At 44.7% G+C, this 18,722-nt stretch overlaps 1 protein-coding gene and 2 long non-coding RNA genes across 5 annotated transcripts in view; 1 reads left to right on the top strand and 2 right to left on the bottom strand.

The window, feature by feature from the left end:
* The window catches only part of Azin2 (antizyme inhibitor 2), a 32,238-nt gene extending 24,467 nt beyond the window's left edge, over window positions 1-7,771 (top strand). Inside the window, exons 10-12 of one of the 3 annotated variants that reach the window (XM_047529005.1) lie at window positions 3,145-3,356; window positions 6,254-6,310; window positions 6,418-7,771. In XM_047529005.1, coding sequence (XP_047384961.1) covers window positions 3,145-3,356; window positions 6,254-6,310; window positions 6,418-6,556 — 408 coding nt within the window. In that variant the 3' untranslated portion in view covers window positions 6,557-7,771. Of the gene's footprint in view, window positions 1-3,144; window positions 3,357-4,468; window positions 4,533-6,253; window positions 6,311-6,417 lie in introns of all 3 variants that reach the window. The other 2 variants (XM_047529000.1, XM_047528992.1) reach the window with 2 other exon arrangements.
* On the bottom strand, window positions 462-6,840 carry LOC124967060 (uncharacterized). Its single transcript, XR_007105455.1, has 3 exons — window positions 6,734-6,840; window positions 5,315-5,395; window positions 462-633 (listed from the first exon to the last, which is right to left on the bottom strand). It is a non-coding gene; the product is annotated as an uncharacterized LOC124967060 (long non-coding RNA).
* A 460-nt stretch (window positions 7,772-8,231) lies between the features above and the next one.
* On the bottom strand, window positions 8,232-12,502 carry LOC124994891 (uncharacterized). Its single transcript, XR_007110567.1, has 3 exons — window positions 12,400-12,502; window positions 12,178-12,305; window positions 8,232-9,589 (listed from the first exon to the last, which is right to left on the bottom strand). It is a non-coding gene; the product is annotated as an uncharacterized LOC124994891 (long non-coding RNA).
* Between the last annotated feature and the right edge of the window lie 6,220 nt (window positions 12,503-18,722).

The raw sequence follows: 18,722 nt of genomic DNA, 5'->3' as shown, positions 1-18,722 counted from the left end.
CGTATGAGTATACCTTTCCCCCCACATCCTCACCAACACTTATTGTTGCTCATTTTCTTTATAATTGCCATTGTGATTCAAGTGAGATAAAATCTTAGAGTAGTTTTGATTTGCATTTCTCTAATTACTAGAGATGTTGAACGTTTTTTCATATATTTGTTGATCAATTGTATATCTTCTTCTGTGAAGTATCTGCTCAGTTCCTTAGACCATTTGTTGATTGGGTAATTTGTTTTTTTGGTGTTAAGTTTTTTGAGTTCTTTATATATCCTGGAGATTAGTGCTTTATCTGATATGCATGTGGTAAAGATTTTCTTGCACTCTGTAGGCTCTCTCTTCATGTTATTGTTTCTGCAAAGGAGATTTTGAAATGTTTTGTTCTGACACTTGTGTGTTATCTTTATCTCATTTTTTTTCTTTTAAAATATTTCTGATTTAAAGTTTTTTACAAATGGGGGATTAGTTAGGAACTCCGTCCAGGTCATGTACCTTTCAGGGTATTTGATCTTGTTTCTTCTCTGGAACTGTTCCCATAGTGGGTCTCTGGGGAAGGCAGTTGGTCTGAGATGTCTCAGAGTTCTGTTAACTCCCTCCAGAACCTGGGACAGGTCACTTCCCTCTGAATTTTCTCATCTGTAAAACAGGACTCACAATGGTGCCACCTGCCTCCCAGGTGAGATCTGAAGTTGTGATTGGCATGCTTTGTAAACAGAACTTCCTGCCTTTTCTCACAGAGGGGCCCAGTGGCCAGTAGACTTTTACAGTGGCCTCTTTCCATTCAGTTACCAGACTCGTATACAGGGCTGAGATTTACAATCTTGTCGCCACATTCTTTTGGATTATTTATTTTGCAAGTTCTTTTTTTCAAAAAATAGCTTTCAATAGTTAAGTGGTAGATTTGCATTATTTCCTGTGAAGTTTAAAAATTTTTTTCCATCTACTTTTTATTTGTGTCACTAATGAGAAGTGAGAGAATGCTAACTTACAATCCAAGGTTGCCTTTTCTCTTTATTGTGGAAGAACCGAAAATGTATTTTCTCAAAGATCCTTGTGGATACAAGATATAGAGCGTCCCCTGCCCACCCCCCGCAAACTTTAAATGTTAATTTTTTCTAATGATTGATACTAAGGGAAATAATTCAGAGCAACTGAGACTAATTTTACTCATTAACCAAAAGCTTGTACATAAGAACATTAAGGTAAATGGTTTGCCTCCTCTTCCTAGAACTTTATGAATAGGGGAACTTGGCTGTTTTGGTGTTGCCCTCAGCTCCTAGATCAGAGCGTGGCATGGAGTAGGTGCTCAATGTGTTTGCTGAAGAATGAATTCATGAATACAGGACAATTCTCAATCTTGATTCTAATGATTTGTGCATGGTTTTCTTTATTAACAGGACTAATAGCTTATTAGCTTTTTGTGAAATACATAAATATTATTTCTGCTTGTGAAAACTGTGACTTTTCTTTCTTAATTTTGCTCATTCCTGCCCCGGGTTAAGGCACTGAAATGCCTTTCCTGTTTTCTTCATTGGTCTTCACTTCCTCCTCCTAGCACCTGTGGATGGCTTCTATTCATGTCCTTTTTTTCTTTTCTTTCTCACTCTCATCACTCATATATATGTAACACATTCTTTCATTCACTTCAAAAAATATTTTGACACCTACTGTATGCCAGATGGCAAGGTACACAGGAGGTAGGGATGAACGGATCTGATACTACCCTGGGCTTGTGGAATTGATCATCTGTCCAGGAAGACAGCCTTGAGCAGCCACTTCACAAATATTGTCACAAATCATGGCAAATACAAAACTTGGGAAGCACGGAGTTTTAGGATAGGCTTCCTGGACTCTGTTTCTATCAGGATCTAAAGGAAAACAGGACTTGGCATATTTGGAACCTCAGGGAACAATATGAGTGAAGGCAGAGAGTAGGAGAAAGAAGCCCAGAGCAACAGGAGAAACTGGAGGGCATGGCTAGGACAGCAGAAGATGGGCCAGGGGGTCTTGGAGGGCAGTCAGGATCCGCACATGTCCATCCATCCATCACGACTCCTTCTCTAGGACCTGCCTGGCAGGAGCCCTACACTGAGATAAATTGCCCTGATATTTCAGTTGCCTGCAAATGGTCTGTATTACAGATTCCTTTTCTGGATTTGGAAGTCATTTAAGAAAAAACTAAAAATGTAATGTCACTGGTAGTTGTACCTTTGAGCAAATCTTTAACTTCTCATAGCCTGTTTCCTGAAATGGAAATCATCGTGTCTGCCCGATGGGGTCCTTTGTGGTCTCTGCCAGGGCTCCCTGTGATGGTCTGCTGGAGGCCTGTCTTTCTCATGGACTTGAGGGAGGATGGGTCTAACCCAGCTGCATCACTGGTTTCTGTCACTGGATCTGATATGGAATGAGGGGAGCCAGGAAATCTTTATAGAAGAGGCAGTTTCAGGGGTGGGCCCAGCAGATAGGCTGGAACTTGAGGATGGGGGAAGGGCTGTGGTGGTGTGGACACAGCCAAGGTCTGGAGAGTGGCCAGTGAAGACTGAAGCACAGATGTGACAACAACCAACAACAGCCGCTGGGTTTTTTTTTTTTTTTTTGGTTTGTTTGGTACTGAGGACTGAACTGAGGGGAGCTTTATCCCTGAGCTACAGCCCCAGCCCTTTTTATTTTTTATTTTGAGGTAGGATCTCGCTAAATTACTGAGAGTCTTGCTAAGCTGCTAACCAAGGGCTTGAACTTGCAATCCTCTTGCCTCAGCCTCCTAAGTAGCTAGGATTATGGTGTGCACCATTGTGTCTGGCACAAACCACTATTTTAAATGCTGTACATAAACTAATTAGTTTATCCTCTGAGTAGCCCTACAAAGTAGGTACTATTTATTATTCTCATTTTACAAATAAGTAAACTGAGGTAAGATTAAATATCTTGCCCAAAGTCACACAGACAGCAAGCACTGGAACCTGGATTTGAGACCAGGTATTGTGGCTTCCAGTGTAAGAGGCAACCAATACAGAGAAGTGGCCAGGCTAGGAGGCTCACCCAGTCCTCATCCCGTTGGCCATGGGAGCCACATAGACTTTCGAGGGAGGACGTGCTAAAGGCGTTGAGTGCCCAGAGTGCTGACGGGGCTTTCCCTCTCTCCTGCAGAAACCATCCACGGAGCAGCCCCTGTACAGCAGCAGCCTGTGGGGCCCAGCTGATGGCTCTGACTGTGTAGCTGAAGGCCTGTGGCTGCCGCAACTACATGTAGGGGACTGGCTGGTCTTTGACAACATGGGAGCCTACACAGTGGGCACAGGGTCCCTCCTCGGGGGAACCCAGGCCTGCCGCATCACCTACGCCATGTCCCGGGTAGCCTGGTAAGGGGGCTCTACTATGAAAAGGAGGCGGGGGAGGCAAGCTGGGCTGAAGAAATAAGGGAAACTGGCGCTTGGGACCCTGTTTCTGTGTAATCCAGTTTGACAAGTAGCTGCTGGCTGCTGACTCAGGCGAGGCCTGTGTTGGGCAAGTGGCTGTGACTTCAGAGGAGGCTGAGCTTCCCAAGGAGCTCACAGCCCCAGAGGATGCAGCGGCATCGACAGGTCCTCAGGATGGCACTGCTGGGTGGGAGGTGGCGGGCAGGAGGCAGAAGGAAGTGGGCAGGGGTGCCTAGCAAAGGGAACACAGTACAAGTGAGGTGCATCCAAGGCACCACCCAAGGCACTATTGGAGGTCGGCTGTGACTGGAGAGGAGGCAGGGCTAGATCTGGGAAGGCCTTGAAGGTCAAGCGAAGGACCTGACACCTGTTTGAAGCAGGGGTATAACATGGTGTGATTTGCATTTTGTAAAGACCACACTAGCTGCCTTAAGGTTGACAAGGGCAGAGGCAGACAGAGATGGCCAGCCGGATGGCAGCTCTCTGACCTGGGCTGAGCCTCAGTCTTCTCACTCAGAAAAAAGGCACACCACCAGCCCTGCCTGCTTCATCACGTAGTGCTGGGATCCAGCGAGGCAGCAGGGTGTGACATGGAGTCATGGCTGCTTAGCCCCGAGGCACACCTTTGCTTGGACATCTACTATTATTTCCTTCCACTTATATACAACTCTGTGGGGATTAGTGTTGTCACTGGGAGAGGTCACCTGCCTGATGTCATGCAGCTGGGCAGTAGAAAGGGCCCCTCTGTAGGACTGGGGAAGGGCTATAGAGGGCAGGGGTCATTGGGGGGGCTTTTTCCCCTCTGGGTGCTCAGGAGTGAGTGTGGCTTATGTCCTGAGGTCCCCAGGAAACCACCAAACCCTAGAACTAACAGGGCATCAGGAGAGTCGTATTTCATTCATGCAGTCTATAAGCCTTTGTTGTTTCTGCTGTGAGGAGCACAGGACAGGCTTTTGTGGTGATTTTGCCACCTGGGGCATTCTGATAAGGCCTAAAGACAAACTTCAAGAGCAGTCACCGCAGAGTTGTTATCCCATCCCTGGCTCTGTCGTCAGCAGTTACAGGTGGATGAGGTCACAGAGAGTTGGCTGAACTCATTACAAGGAACAAAAAGTGCTGGTGAGTTGAATGGACATGTCACAAAACACCCCCCTAGCAGCGCGGCCTCAGCAAAATGCTTTGATCTGCTACCTGCTCTGTGCTAGGTCCTGGCAGTACAGGGTGGTGGGTAAGCCAAGGTGCAGATCTGCACACACGGACACTGACACCGAGTGAAAAGGCTACTGGGGAGGGAGGGACAGTGAGTGGAGGGTGGTCAGGGAAGCTTCTCAGGAGGTATCAGCAGGTCCAGGAGACCCATATAAGCCAAAGGAATGGCCAAGAGGCCTGAAAGGTCTTATTTGCTCACAAAATTGCAAGTTGCTCTGTCCACATGCAAGGAGTGGCATGTGAGGAAGACTGGGTCAAAAAGGACCTTGACACCAATAAAACATGAGAAAAAAGGATGTTGGAGGTCCAGATTGGACTTGGTTTTGAAGGTAGTAGGGAGCCACAGAGAGATTTTAAAAAACTAGACCAGCCCATTTTTAAAGATAAGGAGACAGAGGCTCAGTCAGAGGGTACTTGGCCCAGAGTCTTCCTCAAAATGGGACCAGCCTGAGTGGGCTCTGGAGATACTGACTTCTGAGTTGCTACTGAATTGTATACATCAGCAAAGAGGGAGGTCTTCCTACAGGTGGGGGATGGAAAAGTGCTGTAAGTATGAAAGGATAGAAGAGGGAGGGTCTTGTGGAGAAGCAGATCCCTCAGCACAAGTGAGTACCAGCTGGCATGGCTCCTCCAGGCGTATGGATCCCGAGCCCAGTGCTCTTTCCCCACCCAGTATCCACCCAGGTCCTTACCTCTCCACCACGAGTACTTGCCAGGTGCTAGCTTGCTGCAGGGGCTCCAGCAGGGAGTAACACAGATGTTTCCTTGTCCTGCTGTAGATGGAAAAATGTCAGGGACACAAATATTGAAGCTGTATTGTTATGAAGGACGGAGACACTATGTGTGGGACTCTGCTGTGTCCTGCTCCTCTGAGGTTCTGTCACTGAAGCCAAGACATGGAGGCTGAGGAGGAATTGATCAGGGGAGGGTTGATGGTTCAGGCAGTGACAGGTGTGGGCACAGGCCTGGGAAAGGATGTGGGAGAGCCTGAGAAGTGGCTCGTGTGATGGCCTCTGGCAGTGTGGGCAGGCAGGGCTGACCCCACCGGGCCTGAGAGTGGAGGGAAGTTACTGGGGGCTCAAGAGCAGGGATATGCCTTTTAGAAAGATGGGCCTGGGCCAGGGCTGGAACTGTCTGGAGTGGGTGAGAGCAGGTCAGGGAGACATGTGGCCCTGGCGTGGCCCTGAGAGAGGTGGCATTGTCAGTGGGAATGGAGACCAGTGGGTGGTTCAGGAACTGGGCTGCGTGGAGCCCGACTGTGTGGGGACAAAATTCCCCATCTTAGCCAGAGCAGTGGATCAGATGATGGAGCTTTAGTCACATGGGTGCAGAGGAGGAGAAATAGCTTGTGGGGCTGTTTGAGGGGAGCCGGAAACGAGTTATTTTTAAGACCTAAGCCTTGAGTATGACGAACATGGGCTCTGGAGTAAGAGCTGGGTTCATCCTAGTCCTACCACCTACAAGGCCACTCCTCACAGTCTGTTTCCTCATCAGTAAGACAGTGGTAAAGCCTGTTCACAGAGTTTTGGGGAGGATAAAATGATGATGAAAAGTCAAGTGCCTGGTACCATGTCTAACACACAGTAAATGCCCAACGATCATTTTGTGGGTTCCTTGCTCTTTTTGGGCAGTGGGGACTGCAGTGGAGGACTCCTTTGGCCCTGCCCTTGGCTCAGCTCGGGGTTCAGGTAAGAGCTCTATGCCTAAGGGGGCCAGAGCATGGTACAGGGGCCATCAGGAGCCCCCAGGCCTCAGGACCTGCCGTCTACCTCCAGCACCCCTCTCTCACCCCCAGGGAAGCGCTGCGAAGGCAGCTGCTGCCTGCGGAACAAGACGAAGATGCTGAGGGCATGTGCAAGCCTCTGTCCTGTGGCTGGGAGATCACAGACACCTTGTGTGTGGGCCCTGTCTTCACCCCGGCGAGCATCATGTGAGCGGGCCCTGTCCCCCCCTCCGGAGAACCCCAGCGGGGCCGCAGAGATGCCTCTGGGAGAGGTGGGGAGGGCGGCAAGCAGGGCATCCTCTGGCCAGGACTCTGGTGCTCACTCTGCTGCCCCCACACTCCACCTGTAGTGTTTCTGCCCTGTAAATAGGACCAGTCTTACACTCACTGTAGTTCAAGTATGCAACATAAATCCTGTCCCTTCCAGCTGTGTCCGCCTCCTCTGCAGCGCAAGCGGCCTGGTCAGTCAGGTGTGGGGGTGTTCTTGGGGTCTCCCTCGGTCTCCTTCCCCCTTTGTAAATATGAAACAAATAAATATTTAGGTTTTCTAATACTCCAGTGGAATCTAGCAGTTCAATTCAGAAAGGAGGCTGGATTGGGCCCAAGGAGAGACCTCCCTACCCTGCATGGATGAGCCTGCATCCACTTCAGTCCTGCCTATGCTCCTGAGCCCTGGCTCAGTGTGGGCATCTCCCACTGGCATCCACCTTCTCTCTTAACTCACCTGTGTCCTCCTCTGAGGCTGCCACACTTGGTGCCATGAGGAAGGGTGTGCTGTCAGGATTGGGGTGGGTGGTCAGAGCTGCCTCCCTGCATGAGTCATGACTATCCAGTGGCCTCTGTGTGAACCTGACAACCAGTCTAAGGACTGGGATAACTGAGGATTTGATACAGCATTGGAAACTCATAGGAAAGATAAGGAGTAAAGGGAAGAGTGTCCAGAAGGTTTATTGTTTTTGCAGTTCCAGTGGTTGAACCCAGGGCCTCACACTTGCTAGGCAAGTGTTTTGCCACTAGGCTGCATCCCTGGCCCCCCTTCCCCGCCAGGAGGTTTTAAGAAGGTCTACAACATGTTTGCATTGCCTTGCCAACCTGTAAGCAGAGTGAGGTTGCTGTGGTTGGCTTTGCTCTGTCAGTACTGTGAGGACAAGGCTGGCTCCTGAGTCCTTCTGTGTCCAGTGCCAACAGCCCTGACAGTTCCTCAGACTGGCAGTTCTTACCAGGACAAAGGTTATTCTACTACCAGGGTCCAAGCTATGTGCCTGAGATGTGTGAGCTGCTTAGCAAAGGAGTTCAGATTTTAGATTTCTCTCAGCTGCTATAGGACCCTAAGAAGATTTTTCTTCTTAAATTAAAAAAAATTAAGATATAATTTACATGCCATAAAATTCATTTTTTTGAAGAATGAAATTAATGGCATTTGCAGGTTAAATGGATGGAACTAGAGAATATGCTAAGGGAAATAAGCCAATCCCCAAAATCTAAAGGCCAAATGTTTTCTCTGATAAGTGGATTCTGATCCATAGTGGGGGATGGGTAGGAAAGAATGAAGGAACTTTGGATTATGCAGCAGGGAGTGAGGTGAGGGGTGGGGTGGTGGGAAGGACAGTAGAATGAGACAGATATTATTACTCTATATACATGTATGAAAAAAGTTAAAAGAAAAAGAAGACCAGGGAGGCACTGAAGTAATTTAATGTGACTTCTAGGTGCATGGTAACAGTGCCTTTATTTATTTATTAAAAAATTTCTTTTTAGGTTATGGGGATTGAACCCAGAATGCTTAACCACTGAGCAACATCCCAAGTCCTTTTTATTTTTTCATTCTAAGACACGGTCTAGCTAAATTGCTTAGGGCTTCACTGAGTTGCTGAGGCTGGCCTCAAACTTTTTGTCCTCCTCCTGCCTGAGCATCCCAAGGCCCTGGGATTACAGGTGTGTGCCATTGTGCCAGGCTCTTTATTTTTAACTTGTATAGAAAAATCATAACATTAAATCAATGATACCATGGCAGTGATATAGTTTCTGGTTTAAAATTTTTAAAAATTCACTTTTTTTCTTTCAGAGTACTGGGGTCTGAATCTAGGGGTGCTTTACCACTAAGCTACATCCTCAGCCTTATTTTATTTTATTTTGAGACAGGGCCTCACTAAGTTGCCCACACTGGCCTCCTGCCTCAGCCTTCCAAGTCACTGGCTAAAACTCACCCTGTTGACGTGTACAAGTGAACAGTGTTCAGTACATTCAGAGTTGTGCAACTCTCACACTAATAATTCTAGAATACTCTCATCACTCCCAATAAAAACCCATCAGCAGTCACTCTCCATCTTCCCTTCTGCCAGCCCCTGGCAACACTAATCTACTTTCAGCTCTAAGCTCTATGGGTCTACCTATTCTGGATGTTTCACTATGATTTTTTTTTCTTATGGTACTGGGGATTGAACTCAGGGGCACTCAATCACTGAGCCACATTCGCAGCTCTATTATGTATATTATTTAGAGACAGGATCTCACTGAGTTGCTTAGTGCCTTGCTTTTGCTGAGGCTGGCTTTGAACTCAGTCTCCTGAGCTGCTGGGAACTATGATGGTTTTTATATCCTTACTTGAGCTCCTTTTAGGGGTATGTTGCTATCCTGCCTCAGTATCACAGTCAGTCCTGGGCCTTCACATGTCCTTGAGGTCATCTAATGAGGCAGTGAACCACATGTTTGGAATGAATTATGTGCTTGCCAGAAGCAAAGATATCTTTTTTTAGGCTGGGCCTAGTTTTTGCAATCTGATAATGAATAGGCTGAGAACTCTGGGTTTGAGAGACTCAGAGGGCAATCCCAAGGGGTTATTCCCTTGCCCCTTTGGGGGTCCCCCAACATCATGCTTTACAGATATTCTCATGCTGCAGGGCTATCAGCCCTCCATCTGTGAGACTATTTCTAAGACTTCTTTCATTTCAGATGTCTAGGCAGATCTGGACTCCCCCATCTCCTGCTTCTCTTTCTTGGGGCAGAGGGTAGCAAATGCAGGTTCTTCTTCTGGAACTTTCTTCTGCTGCCAAAGGTGGCAGAAGCCCTGGGAGATGTGGCTGGCGATGTTGAGGTCATTATCTCATCAGAGCCAGGTCTGTGGGGAGGGCCCTCTGGGCTGTGGGACTGACAGCAGCTGGCATGGAGCTTGAATACACATCTTGCCTGGAGCCTTCCTCATGTTTCACACTCCCTTTGCTGTGAGAATGTGATATTTACCTTTCTGAAAAGACACACCTTGATGAGACTTACTTGAGAATAATTGTTAACAGTTATTTCTTTTCAGTTATTTGTTTTTTTCCTTATTTCCATCTTCTTCTGAAGAGAAAGAAGAAAAAAGCATTAAATGTGGAGACTGGTAAGGGCTTCGGCACGTGTGTGCAAATGCATGTGTGTGGGAGGGATTTGACCGGAGGTCGCCCAGAGCCCTGGCTGTACAGGCATTTGTCCCCTTGGGGCTCCCTGCTAAACAGTCTGTTGGCAGAGGCTCTCAGAGACCCATCCTGCCTTGGGACCTCACTGAGGGACATCCTCCTCTGACACTGCCTACACCCAACTGCACTGCATCCCTGGATGCTCCTGTGTGTTCACTCAACCCTGGGAGCTCAATGGACCCAACAGTCCCAGGTGGCCCCCTGCCCTCTCCCTCTCAGGATGATGCTTCCTCCCTTGCACAGGCCACCCTCACTCAACAGCTCACCCTGTCACTCCACTTCACCTGGAACAGTACTTATGTCTTCACCCACCTACCTCTGACTCCCATTCTTCCCTGCCTCACTGGTCCCGACCTCCGGTCTCCTCTCCACCACTCAAACATCCCACTGCTGGGCCTGCATTTACTGTCCCTCTCTCTAGAATGATCATTCCTGTGGGGATTGCTCACTTCATTCAGGTTCTGCTCAAATGTTTCTTCTAGATGAAGCCTTTCAGAATCACCCTTTAGAAAACAGTGCTTCCCAGTCTTTTCCCTTAACTGGTTTTCTTTTTCTTTGCAGCATCTATCACCACTTGACATACTTCACAGCATGTTTGTTTGGGTATCACCAACCCCTCTAGCATGTGAGCCCCTTGGCAGCAGGAACCTAATTTATTTTTTTCATTGCTGTGTCCTTATCACCCAGAACAGAAAAGTATATGCCAAATGAATAAACACAGGTCCTAACCTGTCTGAATCTGTCAACTCATCTGTAAAACGTGACAGCTGAATTCACTGACCTCAGAGTTACTGTGAGGATTAAATAAGAAAATGGATATGCTAAGGTCTACCAAATACTTATGTACTCAATAAATAGCATTGGAAGGTAATTTCTTGGGCATTTATTGAGTATTTACTGTGGCCTTGTGGTTGATACGGGTGATGCAGAGATGAGTCCCTAAGAGTCTTCAAGGAGCTCAGTGAAGTACAGTCATCGAGGGCCTCGAAAGAGAAAGTCAATTCTGGATTAGGAAGCCCTATGTGCTCCTGAAACATAAGTATGACAGGGCCTTTGGGAAGATAAATGAGAGTATTCAAAAGGAATAGGGACAAAATAAATGGTGGACTGGTGTTAGCATGTACCTCCTTCACCTCCAGCCTGGGAAAGGCAGGCTTAGCCAGGGAGCCTGATGGGGACAGAAGGAGATAAGTTGTCATCGCTGTTTGCCCCTGCTCAGTAGGGACAGAGCAATAGTGTGATCTCTTGGTGGGAGCCATCTCCCCTGCCCCACTTCCTGGAAAACCCTGTCCATGCCAGCCCTTCCAGTTGTAAAGTGACCACAGGAGAAGCAATAGCATGGGTTTCTATCCTCCCTTTGCTGCATTTTAAGTCCTTTCTGGCTATCTGTGGGTTGAGCAACTAAAGCCATGTAGGAATTCTGACCTCCTGGTGGTCCAAGGGGTCTTTGTGAAACATGAATTCAATCTTGTCAGTCCTCTACTGAAAATCCTTCAGCTGATTCCCACAGGAATGCCAATAAAAGCTAAATTGCCCCATACCCTTGTTCACTTCGCTGACTTCATTTCATGCACCTTTCTCATATTTCAGTTCTTTAGTGTCTTTTGACTAGTCTTTTAAGCGAGCATAGAGATGGAGGATACCCCTGAATCCCGAGGGACATCTTGCCCCTTCCTAGCTTCTAAGTGGTCCTAGGACGTGCAGTGACCACCTGAAGGAGCTGGGGGTAGGGGGAGCTGAAAATAACCTCAGGGTGACTCTTAGGAACAACCCAGCTCGACACACTTGGTGAGACCTAAGCCAGGGAACAGTTATAGGCACACAGGATACCTCAATGGCACTTTCTAGCTGACCCTGGCGTAGGACTACCAGATAAAATATAGAACACTCAGCTAAATTTTTGAATTCAGATATACGACGGGTGATTTTTAAGTATGTGTATGTTCCAGGTGATATCTGGGGTATTCTTTTAATAAAGCATTATTCGTCGTTTATCTGAAATTCAACTTTAACCGGGCGCCCTGCATTTTATTTGCTAAATCTGGTAACCTTGCCCTGGCAAGTTCCGGTATGCTGGCCGTTCCTCTCTGGAGTTCGTTTCCGCGGAGGAATGGGGACATTTCTGCAAAACTTGCCTCGGGAACTCCTCAAGGGGAAGTATCCTTCACGCCCACCCCAGACAGTCTTCCGCTCTGAGGAGTCATGTGGAAAGCGCACTGGTTTCGGGAGTTTCTTGCTGAGTGAACATGACATATCCCTTCCTCTAGGACCCTCGTTTTTCTCATCTGAACATTAAGGCTGTCAGGGGAGGACACGAGCCTCTCAACGACCGCCTAACGGAACCATGATTGTAAGGCTCCTAGACGCCGGAACTCACCAGCCCGGTCCTCCAAACCTAGTGCATTTCCGGTGAATGACATCACTTCCGTACCTAACAGCGTCTCAGGCTTCGCGCTATGCGCTCTCGCGCCCTCTGTCGGCTGGGAGGAGGGACAGATTACCATACTGAAAAAAAAAAAAAAAAAACAGCAGAAGCTATTGGTTGAAAACTGGAGAAACGCACCTGCGATTAGCAACCTCCACCAATGGCAAACCTAACCTTCACTCAGGGCGGGGCTCCCACTGGGAAGAGGTCAACCCGGGACGGGGGCGGGTGGCGTGGGAAAGGGATGTCCTGGTCTCCGCCGGTTAGAAAGGCCGAGTGGTTCCGGAAGTGGACTTCTGGCCCACCGGCTACTTCCGCTCCCACTTAGAAGTAGCAGGAAGCGGTGCGCAGTAAGGGGGCTGGCAGCTGTTGGCATCTTCAACCGTCGCCTTTCATCCCCGAAGGAAGACGCCCGCTGAGTCCACGCGGAAACCCGGGGCTTTGGAGTAGCTCTTGATTTCCAGACCAAGATGTTTGGCATTTTAAAACAATCAAGAATGCCCCGTCTGCCCTGCCGGGTCCTCACCCTTGACTCGCATTTCTTTTTATCCCCACAGGCTTGGATTTGATTTATCCCCACAGGCTTGGAGTGGATTTTATGACAGGAACTCTGACTTGTAACTGCCGTGTTGGAATCCGAGTTCTGCCAGGTCTTAACTGTGCCACAGTCCCAGCCTTATGTCTTTGCTGTAAGGATCAACTACATTTATGTATTGAAAACACTAAGAACAGTACCTGGCTCATGGTGACCCCCGAATCAGGAAATTGAGACTTAGTCGTGGAATAATTTGCTGAGAACAGGTAGTAACCAGTGGAACAGGTTGGGAAGCGTCTTCTCCTAGAGGGCCTTCTCGATCTCTTTTCCCACCCAGCCCTCTTCCTGTGCTTAGAGGAAGCCTGTGATGATCACAGTTGCCTTTATAGTTGCATTTACTTAGTAGCACCTTATCACCAAATGGCTGCTCTCTGGGCATTTTAATAACTCAGATGGAATTGGTGGGTTTCAATAGCATGTGCCCCTGGCCAAGGGCAAGGTTTCTGGGAGAAGAATGGATGACACCAAGGTACATTTTCTGCTAAAGCCCATTCATAGAAAAATCAGTAGAAATAAACTTAAGAACATGTTGAATTTGAGCTCTATGAGATATATAAGTGAGATAATAGCATGAGTGTTACCTTAGAGGAAGGCACAGGGTGTCATATGAGGTCTGATTAGGGAGCATGTCAGCTCAGGTTAGGGAAGACTTGGCAGAAGCATGGGTCTGGGTGGATGAGTAGGAGTTGGCCAGGTAGAAAAGCTGGGAGATTGAGCAGAGCCTTCCAGACCAGGGGAATAGTGTATACAAAGGAATAGTGGTGAATACTTCATGAAGAAGAAATGAAAAATAAAAGTGAAAACCAGCAAAGGGAGGAACTACACTAGAAGAATAGTCAATGGAGAAACCAATTCGAATTAAAAATCAGAAATAAGATTATAGGAAATAAAAATCATTTCTCAATAATAATATTGAATGTAAATGGCCTAAACTCATCAATCAAGAGACACAGACAGGCAGATTGGGTGAAAAAACACCCAACAATATGCTGTCTCCAGGAGACTCACCTCATAGGTAAAGACATCCACAAACTGAAGGTAGAAGGATGGGAAAAAACATGGCATTTACATGGATCTGGTAAACAAGCAGGGGTTTCTAGCCTCATATCAGATAAAGTGGACTTCAAGCCAAAGTTAATCAGAAGGGACAAGGACATTTCTTACTGTTTAAGGGAATTATACATCAAGACCTAAAAATTGTAAATATTTATGCCCCAAACAATGGAACATCTATATACATCAAACTTCAAGAATCAAATAGACCACAACACAATAATACTGGGTGACTTTAACACACCTCTTTTTACCACTGGATAAATCCTCCAAACAAAAACTAATTTAAAAAGCTATAGAACTAAGAAAATACTATTAATAATTTAGACATAGCAGACATATATAGAATATTTTATTCATCAGTGACTGAAAATGCTTTCTTCTCAGCAGCATACGGATCCTTCTCTAAAATAGACCTTATCTTAGGCAACAAAGCAACTCTTAGCAAATATAAAAAGCAAAGCCTAATACCTTGTGTTCTATCAGATATTAATGGAATGAAATTAGAAATCAAAAATAAAAACAGAAGCTACTCTTATCACCTGGAGACTAAATTATATGCTGTTGGATGACCAATGGATAGCAGAAGAAATCAGGGATGAAATAAAAAACACTTAGAGGTAGATGAAAATAGTGATACAACATATCAAAATGTCTGGGATACTATGAAGGCAGTTCTAAGAGGAAAACTTATTGCAGTGAGCTAATTCATTAAAAGGTTAGAAAGTCACCAAATAAATAACCTAACATGACATTTCAAAATCCTAGAAAAAGAGGAAAAAATCAACACCAAAAACAGAAGATAGAAAATAATTAAAATCAGAACTGAAATCAATGAAACAAAAAAATTCAAAAAATTGACCAAGCAAAAAGTTGTTTTTTGAAACAATAAAATTAGTAAACCCTTAGCCAAGCTAGCAAAGAGAGAAAACTCAAACCACTAAAATTTGTGATGAAAATGACAAATGACTGATTTTACTGAAATGCAATTATCAGAAACTATTTTGAAAATTTATAATCTAATAAAATAGAAAATCTTGAAGACATAGACAAATTTCTAGAGACATATGACCTACCCACATTGAATAAGGAAAACAGATTAAACGGATCAATTTCAAGCAAAGAAATTGAAGACACCATCGAAAGCCTACCAAAGAAAAGCCCAGGACTAGATGCAATCTCAGCTGAGTTTTATCAGAACTTCAAGGAAGAACTAACACCAGTCCTCCTCAAATTATTCCATGAAATGGAAAGGAACCCTTTCACATGCATTATATGAAGCTAGTATCACCCTGATGCCAAAACCAGACAAAGACACATCAAGAAAACTTCAGACCAATATCCCTGATGAACATAGATGCAAAAATCAATAAAATACCGACAATTCGTATACAAAAACATATTTAAAAGATAGTGCAAAGGATCCAAGATAGCAGATTAGAGGGAGGCTTCATTCCTTGTCATTCTGTAACTCAGGTTTCAAGCAGAGGAAAATCTGTTTCTCTGTGAGGCAGTCTTTGCTGCTCATTGATCCCCTGCTGTTTACCTCATTTATTCACCTTGATTGCCCCCAGTCTGCCAGCATATTGACTACTTTTTGAGTGCAGATTGCTCACTGACTGCTGCCTATCATCTGCCATTTGCCCATTTGCCTGCCTCTTACCTGCCCATCACCTGCCTTTTATCTACCTATCACCCACTGCCGAAGGTCCACCTGCTGATCATCTGCTGGTAGACTGCAGACCAACTGAAGACTGCCAGTGGATCACCAGCTGCCTGCTGTTTCCTGGATGCCCACTGTCACAGTAACCACAGATTTGGTTACATGTGGCTGCTGCCATTTGGGGACAACAGCCAGGACCTCCAGGCCCACTGGCCCAACCAACTGTGTCCCACTTCCAGGACACCCCGCCTGCCTGACTGCACCCCACACAGATTCAGAACCCATGCCCTGAGATGCAGCTCCCCATTTGCCAACATGTTTGGAAGCCAATGTGGCCATCTTGGATTATCCTGGAAATGGAAGCTCTCATTTTTAGGTGGGGCAAATCCTATCCTGAGATGCCTGCTGGAGAGTGGAAGCTCATTGTCAGGTACCTTTCATGCATCAGGCTACTGAAGAATAGGAGGTTTGAATACTATATGACTGTTGTAGTGTAGTTTTTTTCTCCTTTTTGAAATATTTTGTTTTTCTTTCTTTTTCTTGCACACTCTATTTTCCTTTTGCTTACCTGTTTCCTCAGAGTCTCTTTCTCCTTTTCTCATGCTAACAACCAACTTCTTTTGATTACACTTTCTCTCTTCCTATGATGTAGAATTTCTATATACTCTTTTCTTATCCCATTAGCGGTTACATCCTACACCCCTCCCCATCCTCTTTGTCCTCCATTAGACACTGCAGACCTCATTGCAAATCTCTTTGTTATACTGTAGATAATAATTGAACTCATCCTCTCTGTTTATTATGACAATGTTGTTAACATCTTCATAGGGACTATTTGGTTTAGGACTGCATATTGTCTATACTGGGTGCTGCTAATATTGATCTCCCCTTAAAGAAGAGGTTTTGGAAATTTGTAGGGTTACTATAAGCCTATAGGGGAAAACTGCAATATCCCAGATCTGCACTGCTAGAGGGGAAGATATGTGAACAACATGAAAAAACAAGGGAAGAAAGTGTTCCAAAAAAACCAATATTTTATATTAATAGAATCCAATGACAGCATGGTAGAAGAAATGTCAGAAAAGAAGTTCAAACTATATGTAATTAAAATGATTCATGAAGCAAAGGAGGAGATAAGAGAGCAAATGCAGACAATGAATGATCACTCCAATAAGCAGTTGAAAGAGCACTTGCAGGAGCAAAAGATCATTTCAACAAAGAGATAGAGATTCTGAAAAATAAAACCAAATGGAAATCCTTGAAATGAAGGAAACCATAAACCAAACAAGAAACTCAATGGAAAGCATCACCAACACACTAGACCACTTGGAAGACAGAACCTCAGACAATGAAGACAAAATATTTAATCTTGAAAATAAAGTTGACCAAACAGAGAAGATGGTAAGAAATCATGAATGGAACCTATAAGAACTATGGGGCATCATGAAAAGACCAAATTTAAGAATTATTGGGATTGAGGAAGGTATAGAGATACAAACCAAAGGAATGAACAACCTATTCAATGAAATAATATCAGAAAATTCCCAAACCTGAAGAATGAAATGGAGAATCAAACAGGAGAGGTTTACAGACCACCAAATGCACAAAATCACAATAGATCCACAGCAAAGCATTTTATAATGAAAATGCCTAACATACAAAATAAAGATAGAATTTTAAAGACTGTGAGAGAAAAGCATCAGATTACATATACGGGAAAACCAATATATATATTTAAGCAGATTTCTCAGCCCAGACCATAAAAGCTAGAAGGGCCTGGAACAACATATTTCAAACTCTGAAAGAACATGGTTGCCAACCAAGAATCCTATACCCAGCAAAACTAACCTTCAGATTGGAAGATGAAATAAAATCCTTCCATGATAAAAGTTAAAAGAATTTACAAATAGAAAGCCTGTACTACAGAACATTCTCAGCAAACTATTCCATGAGGAGGAAATGAAAAATAACAATGTAGGTCAGCAAAGGGAGGAACTATCTTTTTTTTTTATTGTAAACAAATGGATACATGTTGTTTCTCTGTTTGTACATGGGGTAAAGACATGCCAGTTGTGTAATCATAAATTTACATAGGGTAATGTTGTTTGACTCATTCTGTTATTTTTTCCTCCCCCCCACCCCTCCCACCCCTCCCACCCCTCTTTTCCCTCTATACAGTCCTTCCTTGGGAGGAACTATCTTAAAGAAAAAACCAATCAAAGGAGAAACCAAGTCAAGTTAAAAACCAAAAATAAGCCCAAATGACTGGAAATACAAATCATATCTCAATAATAACCCTGAATGTTAATGGCCTAATCAGTCAAAAGACATAGACTGGCAGATTGGATTAAAAAAAAAAAAGACCCAACAATATGCTGCCTTCAAGAGACTCATCTCATAGAAAAGGACATCCACAGATAAAAGGTGAAACGATGGGGAAAAACCTACCACACACACGAACTCAGCAAAAAGGCGGGGGTTTCCATCCTTACATCGAATAAAGTGGACTTCAAGCCAAAGTTATCGGGGATAAAGAAGAACATTTCATACTGCTTAGGGAACCATAAATCAGAAAGATGTAACGATCATAAATATTTATGCCCCAAACAATGGTGCATCTGTGTACATCAAACAAATCCTTCTCAATTCCAGGAATCAAATAAACCACACCACAATAATTCTGGGTGACTTTAACACATCACTGTCACCACTGGTTAGATCTTCTAAACAAAAACTAAACAGAGAAACAATAGAACTCAATAATACAATCAATAACTTAGACTTAATAGACATATATAAAATATTCCATCCATCAATGAGTGAATACACTTTCTTCTCAGCAGCACATGGATCCTTCTCAAAAATTGACCATATGTTATGCCACAAAGCAACCCTTAGTAAATGCAAAAAAAAAATAGAGATACTACTTTGTATTCTATCAGATCATAATGGAATGAAATTAGAAATCAATGACAAAATAAAAAACAGAAACTACTCCAACACCTGGAGACTAAATAATATGCTATTGAATGAAGCATGGATAACAGAAAACATCGGGGGGAGATAAAAAAATTCTTAGAGGTAAACGAGAATGACGATACAACATATCAAAATCTCTGGGACACTATGAAAGCAGTACTAAGAGGAAAATTCATTGCATGGAGTGCATTCAAGAAAAGAATAAAA

This window comes from Sciurus carolinensis, chromosome 1 (genome assembly GCF_902686445.1).
Source record: "Sciurus carolinensis chromosome 1, mSciCar1.2, whole genome shotgun sequence".
In the NCBI taxonomy this organism is placed as follows: domain Eukaryota; kingdom Metazoa; phylum Chordata; class Mammalia; order Rodentia; family Sciuridae; genus Sciurus; species Sciurus carolinensis.
This window is presented reverse-complemented; position numbering and strand designations above follow the sequence as displayed.